Here is a 10,255-nt window from a genome sequence, read left to right as displayed (position 1 = left end):
CGCTGATGGCGCAAGAACTGCAGCCAACCAGTGACGACGTCCTCTGTGCCTGTTGTACAGATCGGTCCTTTCGAAGCATCGATGAGGTCTGATCCAAAACTTTATTAACATAACAGACTTTAATGAAGTGTTTCTCTTTAATTACACCTTCTTAACAAACGATTCTACGTGAGCCTGCAGCTTAATAGCTCATAATCATGGTTTGTGTTGTCAGAAGCGCCTGTGAGGTGTCCCTCTGCTCCCGGATCTAAATTTAGCTCCAGGTTAATTTCTTAAGGACAGCATGTGGAGCTGCAGATGAGCAGGGCAGGAAGTCAGACTCGGGGATGGCACACAGCAGCCTGTCATTTTTCAAAATAAAAGACCTTGTGCAGACTGAACGTAGGTGTGAAACGCTCCCAGTTTGTCTCCGAGGGTCCCAGACAGAGCTGCAGGTGCAGGAACTACACACTCAGGCAATGGGAGGGTGAAGTCTCTGAATAATCCTTCTTTGTATCAGACAAAGGAGGATTATTTTCATCTTTGCATCGTGCAAAACTACCCTCGAGTCCCGTAACGAAAATATGGAGCTGAAAGTGAAAATAATCGATATTACATCACTCTCGCCTTTCTGCATGTGGGTTCTTTCTGCAGCACATTAGACTAACAGGTGATTCATGATTGGTCACAGGTGTGAATGGGGGTCTGTCTCTGTGGTTGTATCCCAATTCAGGGTCTGCAGCCTTAAAGGCCGCATTTTAAGGCCGATTACGTCACAGCGACGTGACGAAGGCTGTCCCAATTCGAAGGCTGCTCGAAATGCGGCCCTCAAACGTGTCCTTCATTTCCCTGAATTTTAAGGATGTGGCGATGTAGACTTCGTGGCCCAACATATCCCAGAATGCATAGCGCGGCGGTGGGTGTGGATAATTTTGTGGCGGATGAGGGGCGGCCGAAGAGTAAACTTTAAGTACTGAATATTATGTCACTTATTTATGTGCAAATGTTTAATAACGAAGAACATTAAAACATTCCTGTTGGCCACATGTCGGCAAAGTCATGTGACATTAGTGACGTTTGTACTAACTTGGTTTTAAAGCCTTTACTTTAAAATATACGCCGTTCAATAGCTGAGCTTAATCAGAGAATGATCAAAGCTCATGTAGAAACAAACAAATGAACAAAAGATTTTCTCCTTCATTTCTGTCAAACAAAGCTGTTTGAAACGTTTCCAGCTGTTAGTATCATGGTTGCTAGGCAACCTGGGCAGCGCGACGGAGGCTAGACCGTCCCATTTCACAAGCCTCGCACTTCCGGCCTCAGCGTCTTTAAGTACGCGGCCCTTGAGGACCGTTGAGGCTGCAGACCCTGAATTGGGATACAGCCTCTGAGTCAGCCCTGTGACAGACGGCGACCTGCTCAGGATGTACCTGCCTCTCTCCCTATTGGCTGGGCTGGGCTTGAGCACCCCTACAGCCCTGACCTGGAATAGCAGTAAAGAAAGCAGATCGATGTTTACATTAGAAAAGAAAGAAGAAGAAAGACCTTCATGGCGTCCATGGCGGATGGATCGGCTTCCCCGAGGATGATGATGAGGCTCCTGCAGAGAGCTGTGTTTGAATCCTGAACACCACGATGCAGCTTTCATTAAACATCGATCACGACTGCGGGTAAATAAAGCGGACTCTGTGTTTGGATTTGGACCTTTTAATGGAAGTTAAGTGGACGTTTGTCACTGTGACACTCTGAGAAAGCTCTGTGTGGTTGGTGGTGTCACAGCTGCTTCAGATAAACCTCAGGCTCTAAAATCAGAGCTGTTAAACTTCTTCAGAGAATGCAGCACAAAAACGTTTTTTGTTTCTCTGTATTAAAGAAAGGAGAAAGGAGAAGTGGAACTGAAGGGGAACCGTGGCTTCTTAGAACACGCTGAGCCGTGAACGTGGACGTGGATATAAAGGGAGCAGAGAGCAGGTCAGAGCACATCAGCCCTGCACATTCAAACAGAAGAACATCTGTCTGTGTCGGGAACCATGAAGACTCTGCTGGCTCTCACAGTCCTGACGCTCAGCTGCTTCCTGAAGCACAGCTCTGCCAGTGAGTACCGCTGACCTCTGACCTCTGTGAGTCTGAGCTGCACTCGTATTAACTCTGTGTGTGTTCACAGTGCCGGTCGCTATAGATTTGGTGATAAACGTTGTCGAATGCTGCGAGGCCGTCACTAATAAAATCCACATACCAGTGATGAAGGTGACGAACGTGACGATGACCAGCGACTGCAACCTTAAAGCCATCATGTGAGTACATGAAAGTCATGTGACAGGAACATTCATGTTATCTAATTTGGAGTTTTGAGTTTTGCAGCTGTAAATCTGCTTCATGTGATCGTTCTCACCGGGTTCTTCATCGTTCCACTTTTCTAAAATGATTTTGAATGAAACATTTTTACGTGTATTCGGGCGTTTTGTGTCTTTCAGCTTCTTCCCATCACTGGTGCTGTGTGTGTTCCTCACAGTGTGCATTGTGTGTTTCTTACAGAGTCACCACTGAGGCCAAAAAGAAGTTCTGCCTCGACCCAGAGTGGAAACACGCGCAGATGCATCTGAAAGAATTTAAGAAGAAATCCCAACAGTCAGGAGCCCCGAAAGTTTAACACGTTGTTCGTTTGTCAAACATCAACGATTCTTACAGCTCGGTGCTCGTGTTCATGTTTGAACTTAAACCCAATATTTCTGATGATTTCAAAGAAAACTTAATTATTTAAACCTTTCATGTGTTTTTTTTTTAACTGAGATAATACCAAGTAGTACACCTGAACCTTTCAAAATAAAAGACTTTTGAACTTAAGTATTCTCTGCAATTTATTTTGGAGTTTGAATCTGAGTTGGATGTCTTCCTCACACACAAAGGTTAGTCATGGAGTCCCACAAGCTTGTCACATTAAACGTGCTGTTCTTAGATAATATTATGAGACATTTCAGTGGAGACAATAAACAGCGATTGTAGCTTTCCAGAAGCTCGACGCGCCACTTTGTCCCTCTCAGGTACACGGTGACTCAATCCAGAATTATCAAAGACAAAGTTCAAACAGATGCAGAGACACTGAGAGGTTAAAAAAACCCTTCCTGTCCCCTATCAAAATAAAAGCATACATTTTAAGCACAAGAAATCAAGCTAAGATCTTATTCCATTATTCTTAATGTGTCAGTCTGTAAATATTCCTTCCAATATAATACAACTCTAAGCAAGTGAGCCATAACTTTATAGTTTTAATCATTAAGCCAAATTATGTTAACATATAAACTCCATAAACTGCATCGAGGCTCCTACAGCGATATTTATTTATGAAACAAACTACAAAGATTATTGGTTAAACTACAGCCGTGTCCTGTACGAGGGACTGGATGAGCTGTGATTGACTTGGTTTCCTTTTAATTATTAGATGCTTTATTTGAGCTGGTTATTACATTAAGATTGAGATCTGTGTTCTTGAGGCCAGTGTACAGTTAAGAGCAGACAAACAGAAAACGTCAGACAAAAGGAGAAGAACATCCGAGAGCAGATGCAGAAATTATAACCTTTAAAAAGTTCCAGTCCAATCAGGAAATGTTGCCTCGGGCTTTGGTTTTCCCTTCCATGTGTGGGTTCATGTGTAAGCAGCAAGTTCGGTCCAGCTTTTCCACGTTTGTTGTGAATAATGTTAAAACGTGTTAACACATGATCACATGATCCTCACAGCGTTCACTGTGTGCAGTTCACCTGCGAGGAAACAACGAGACAACCAAACAGGCAGCAGGTTAGCAGCTGGTGCTCTCTGCTTGTCCCTCCTGACTGATTTCTCTCTAATTTTATCGACATCTTTTATTCCGACCTGCCGCCCAGCGCCCTGCAGCTCGTTCAGCGTTTGTCTTTGGCCCATTGTCCCTTCACAGATGATGTTTCAGGCAGCATAACGCTCGTCACGGCACCACGTTCGTGACAACAGCTGTGTGCAGATCAACAATGGATCATATATCGAGTGCAGAGAGAGTATGAGCGTGCAGCGTTTAAAGCGTGGAAGTACTGACCTTACTTTGAGTTTGATTCCATAAAAAGTGACAAAAACATTAGTGTCCGTTGTGCGTGGGAAGAAAACTTCTTTTTACAGCGAAAAAACCCCTAAACTTCCAAACAAGCACCGAGTAGCTACGACGTAATGGGAAACTCACAGAGAAACTCGCGGATTCTTCCACTGACCGCTGCACACCTGCACCAGGGTAAACCTCCGCCTACCTCACTCCTGCTTTACAGGTGAAAATAGAGCAACAGGACCGCTAGTCTTTGACTTTATTTATTTTCTGCTGTGTTTTACTTGCATCTATTTGAAAGACTGAGTGTAAACACACAAAAAATATTTTATTTTATGTGCTGGAATGTGCAGAAAATAGGTTTAAATGTTAAACTAATTTCTTCCAGTCAGAGAATGTTGCAGATAATTAAATGTTTGCTTGATGCATAAAGTTAAAAGATTAAAACTAATAAAACAAGTTTTAAAAAGAGACTTTTCCATTGGATTACATTTTATATGATGGATTATGTAGAAAAAGTAGAATTGGGCTGAAAGATCTATCACTTTATCACCTATTCAGGTTGTAAATCGTGTTTTTAAAAAGTAACTAAGTAATTAATTACTTTTGAAAATAAGTAATCAGTAAAGTAACTGGGTTACTTTTTTGGGGAAGTAATCAGTAATTAGTTACTGATTACTTTTTTCAAGTAACTTGACCAACACTGGTCACGTGTACCCACTGTGAACCTGATCTCACCTGTGATGGGATCGGGTCACTAGTGGCGACCTGCCAGTTGTCCTCTGGTCCACTGGACAGTCGAGCTGGTTGGTTCCTCACGCCCTCGTAGAGCTTGTTTCTGAAGGTTTGGTCCCAAACGTGTAACTGATTTGTTCTCCCTGCACAAAGGAGCAGATACGGCCCTGAGGATGCATGGTCCCAGGACCTTTGTGCTTTTAAAGCGTTTGGATTCTGTGAATATTTAGAGTTTGTCTAAGTTCTTGTGCAAAGTTTAAAGTCTTTCCAGTCTGAGGAGCTTGGAAAGAACAGCGACTGGACTTCTTTGTTCCACCTCTCATCCGAGAAGCTTCTTCCCAGGCATTTAACTCTCCACCTCCAGCTCTGACGTCTCCTCCACATCCTGTTACTTGTTTAGACTCTGAGATTGAAGAGCATCCTTTTGGATCCATAATATGTTCTTTATGCTGGACCAAATATCACCAGCAGGGTGCGCCAAAGCACCGCTACAGCTCTTACAGTCAAAACTGTGGGGTCCACTTTCAGTTTGTTTATTTCATTATCAGTGCAGCTGATGATCTGCATGTTTGATTTGGATATTATGGATTTACGCCCTTCCTGATTCAACCGTCCTCATTTATCTAAGCTTGAGACTGTTGCTAGGCGTACACGGTTTGGGGGCGGGGCTCATAAAACCTAGGACCGCTCATGTGCTGCTGTTAAGATTATTTTGTGGTTTGGAGTTAAAGTTAGAAGAGCGAGGCTGAGATGGTTTGCACATGTGCAGACAGGGGAGAGTGGATATATCGGACAAAGGATGATGAAGGAGAAGATGCAGGGGGTGAAGGACACGTGAGTGTCACGCCGTTAGCCTCGTCTCCTGTGAGGACAGCAGGCCGTGCGGGTTGGAGGACAACAAGAAGAGATAGAAGAGAAGAACGAGTGCCTGTTGGACTTCAATGTTCCCATTGTTTGTAATTTAAACCGAAGCTGTCGTGCCAACAAGTGTCAAACAAGTTCTGCAGAGACAGGAAGAGGCTCTCGCACAGCCTCCATCTGCGTCTCGAACACGAACGATAACAGCAGATGTCAGCGTGACGACACGTCTGAAGACAGCCGTGCACACAAAGGCAGCAAACACAGAAATGATTCGGCTTCCAGCACAAATCATTTGGAGGAAAAGTGCAGCTGAATTTAAACTGATGACAAAATATAATAATGAGATACATCAAAGTCAGACCTTTTGGTTTTTGTTCAGAGTGGAAATGTGCATGATTAAAGGGTCACTGCAGTTTATTTCAGCCTGTTTAATGTGTATGAGCTGCACAAATTAATGTAATTCAGGGCAAAAAGCACAAACTGCAGATTTCTCATCCGAAACTTTCCTGTTTTACTGAAAGGAAACACAGAAATTAGCCATCTGGAGCTGATTTCCTGCCAAATTTCAGCATCATCAGTCTGCCTGCCCGTCTTACAGTGAGGACCATATTTGATCTGACATTACATTTCTATCAGCAGAGGTGTGAATAATTCTGTCCAAGATTTAGACGCCATCAGGAGGCTCCACTTTTATTTATTTATTTCGATTTATTTTTTAAAATGTTCTAGATTTGTTTTAAGCTGGGAAAAGAAGGAACGAGAGGATCACACAGACACATGACATCTCAGTCCACAGGTCCAGTTCAGGGACTCCAGTTAGCTGAGGTGAAGCCTAGCAGAGAGCTAGCAGCCACCTGTGTCACCATCCACCTGTCAGTCCGTGACGCCACGCCCCTAATAATACAAACTTTAATCCAGGTGAGTTATAAAACAGGTGTTATGTTAGGAGAAATTATCTATAGAGATCAAACAGTTTGTGTATCAGGCTGTAAACATGTTTGTTTCTGCTGTAAAGCTTTAAGCTGGGAGTCTATGGGGACTGACTCACTGCTGCCTCTGCTGGACGGTAGAGGAACTGCAGGCTTTACGGTCATTTCTGGTATTGACCCTGTGCACGAGAAAATGCTAACTTCCTGGTTTGAGACCGGATGTAGGGTTGTACATTTCTGGTAGCTTAACTTTGCGGTCAATCGCTACTGCGAAGATATTCTCCAAAATCATGTCCAAAACTCGAAAACGGAAAGATGGCGTTAAGTTACAAAGAGCAGAAGGTGGGAACACTCACCACTGTTGTGTCATAAAAAAATCGAATGATCAATTTTGACGTTTAAAGAGTTTCGATCGATCAGTTGTTTACATCACTCAACACAAGCAGAACTGCAGCAGAAGACACATCGTCCACATTCAGAAGTATCTCTGTATAGTGACTGGTCTCATGATTTAAACAGGCAAATGTTCAGCATTCAAACTACAGGTGAAGAATAGTCAAACCAGATGTTTCCCCGTTATGTCGATATCAGCTAGTCAAGTACACACCTACACAGCATGTTAACAAACTGTGAAAAAAGCCACACAACAAATGAATGATTGCTGGTAACGGTTTCTATACATATGTTGTGACTTACCTTCAAAATTACAGCGCTATAACGCGGGGGATTTTTTACGTCACATTGTGTCCTGCGTCCTGATCGCTGCAGACGATCTCCTCCGTGACGTCTCTCCTGTACAGTACAGAATCGCTGCATCAATGCTGGCAGTGTGACTCTGAAGTGCAGTGCTGTATGTCCACGATGTCCACGAAACATTTTGCACCGTCAAAAAATAAAATTGGCTACTTGATTTCACCTATCGCTGTTTATTTTTAGAACATAACACCTGCGATAAACGAGGGACAGCTGAGAAATATAACGTTTGAATCCATTTTCTCTTTTGCTCTGAGGCACGGGGAAAAATATCGACAAGTCGATGAACATCATTTACAGATATATTGGGTAAATGCCCGAGACATCTATAGAAATGTAAATCGCCACTTGATTCATTCATTTGCTTAACTTGTTTTGGACCGTAAACAAGGCGTGAATAGGACACCGGAAACAAAGCTCCCCACAGGAGTTTCTGGACTGGAAGTAGCATATGCTAACGTGCACATAGTCAATTAGCCGGTCACTGCAGGAGGTGCCTGAGGGTGACTTTTGAATTTAAACACCGTTTTAGTTTCTTTACAATAAAGCTCCACAGGAAGTCGTTACCACAGTGTGTAATTCATCGCTGCTGACTGCAGTGTTGCATTTTCCTCATTACTAACTCGTCCTTCCATTCAGTACAGTTCAGCCCACCATCTCGTTCTCTAAGGCCTCTTTTTAAGTCACATTTTTCTGTCGTGTATCATTAAAACTGCTCGGGAGCTTCGAGTGCAATAAAACAATCCAAAGCATTCATCACAGCAAATGAATCCAAGTGATATTTTATTTTAAAAATGCCAGAAAGACGGTTAAAGAATGAAGGACACGAATTTCTGTGCACATTAAAGGAGTTGGTGGTTCTCAAAAATGCTTCGACACCTCCGCTGATTGGTTTTTAAATGACTTTCTTCCCTCCAGGCTGCCATCGACTCCCTCTGAAAAATCCTCTCTGAGACGTGACGGCGTCTGTGCTGTGCAATCCATCACAGTGAAGTTTTCATCACCGGCTTCTGCGAGCGCCGATGGTCCATTCGAGGACACTCCAACATCCCGAAACTCGAGAGCCGGGTCAGCGTCGCGGTCCAAAAGCAAACGGGAAGAAAAGATGCTGAGAATCTTTCAGTTATCTGATTAAAACTGAAAGAACCAAGAGGAAGAAATGTGATCTTCCATTACACTGATGCTCTCCAGACAATCATACTGTAATTGGATTGGTGCACTGTGTGTGTGAGTGTGTACAAAAATAGTGTATTACTACAGACACAGTGTCTCCTAGCAGCCACAGAGAGGAGTAAGACTATTAAGACCACAGTTTGGAGCTCCTCAGAAAACAAAGGGAGAATTCAACGTTCGGGAACGACTCATTTCCAGCTCCGTGCTTTTGCTCTGACTCACGACACCAAACAACTCTTTCATATCTTACTGAGCGTTGAACACAAGCTCTTATAGCTCCTCCCCCTTTTAAAGCAATCTTCTGAGTGGCTCACAGACACAAAGGTTTGAACATGGGGTGGTTCTGCACTCACAGCCAGGGCTGTGGACTGGAGATGACCATATAAGGAGATCCACTTGACATCACAGAGAGCCAACGATAGAAAAACCTGCGATAAACGGAGTGTGTAGAGCACAGCGGTGCACAGGGATTACTTTACATACGCTGAGCTCGTCATTAAAAACGAACACGGCTGGGACAGGAAACAGGACACTTGAACCTCTAACATCCACCAGGTCAGCAGTGACGTGTGCAGAGTTACAGACGGACTTTCAGCTGCAGGAAAAACCAGAAGATGTTATATTCCTTTTGTATTGTTTTTTCCCTAAAACTCCATAAAAAGTAATGAATGTTCACCTGCACAGTTTAAGCTGTTATTTTGATTATTTGTTACAATCGTTCACGGATTTTTTGATGGTTTCTGTACCAGGGTTTTAATAGTTTTGCAATTTTCATTAGTTTTTATTTGTATTTAGTTTTGACTTCAGATTTTCAATTTTATATCAGTTTTAATTAGTTTTTACCAATTGTTTGCTAGTTTAGTTTAGTTTTTATTTTTTTGAAAATCCTTAGTTTCAGTTTAGTTTTGATTAGTTTCAGTTATAGTTTTAGTCGTGTTTGCAATAATTAAGTGTAACAAAATCCCAGTTTCATCATATCAGTCATTCTGCTCATCCTTGGGTATGTTGCTATTCCAGCTACCATACTGCACCCTGGACAGGTCGCCTGTCTGTCGCAGGGCTAACACGCAGAGACAGACAACTCACATTCCCACCTATGGGTTCTTTAAATAAAGGCAGATGAACAACCATTGATACCAGGCAACTATAAAACGTATATCTTGGCCCCAATGAGACTATTAACTCTCGCAGCACCGGGTGTTCGTAATTGTGGTTCAAGTGAATTGATAAACTTTTTGAAGGTAATTGACTCACACAGTTGTGTAGATATCCCCGTCCTGTTGTCTCGGGATGCATCACGCTGCCTTGCCTGGGGTTAGCTTCTGTTTTCTGGGGATGAGGGTTGAGTGTGCTCCCTTACCTTCTCAAGCTAAGCTAGGTTAGCCTTCTTGTGTGAGCTTTTCAAGTGCACTTTAAGGTTTGTGGGATTTTTTTCCCTTTAGAAATGTCCCTCATAATTTGTCTGTTTCCACTACAAGACACTTGCTTTATCCAAAACACAGTCATATTCAAAGTAATCCCAAACTGGACTCTGGCTCCCGACTTTTCCTGACATGATTCTGCGCGTGGACGGAGCAGCAACACAGACGACTCAAATAACGTGCTGCCACCTGCTGGCATAATGAGACACAGCAAGAAAAAAATCTGGAAACTAAACTTCATTTTCACCCTTGACTCTTGTATGACACGCACACATCAATGAAAACTAAACACATTTTTGCTATAAATTCAGTTAATTTTAGTTAGTTTTGTGAACACTCA

At 42.9% G+C, this 10,255-nt stretch overlaps 1 protein-coding gene across 1 annotated transcript; it reads left to right on the top strand.

Moving 5' to 3' along the window:
• Positions 1-1,861: 1,861 nt before the first annotated feature.
• On the top strand, positions 1,862-2,669 carry LOC148106238 (uncharacterized). The gene is made up of 3 exons (XM_087843718.1): positions 1,862-2,073; positions 2,144-2,273; positions 2,515-2,669. The coding sequence occupies exons 1-3, from the start codon at positions 2,010-2,012 to the stop codon at positions 2,627-2,629; spliced, it is 309 nt and encodes a 102-aa protein (XP_087699844.1). The 5' UTR covers positions 1,862-2,009; the 3' UTR covers positions 2,630-2,669.
• Positions 2,670-10,255: the final 7,586 nt, after the last annotated feature.

Source organism: Neolamprologus brichardi, chromosome 1, assembly GCF_056152115.1.
Source record: "Neolamprologus brichardi isolate AB-2024 chromosome 1, ASM5615211v1, whole genome shotgun sequence".
Lineage (NCBI taxonomy): Eukaryota > Metazoa > Chordata > Actinopteri > Cichliformes > Cichlidae > Neolamprologus > Neolamprologus brichardi.
The sequence above is the reverse complement of the archived record's forward strand: the minus strand, read 5'-3'. Positions and strand labels throughout refer to the sequence as shown.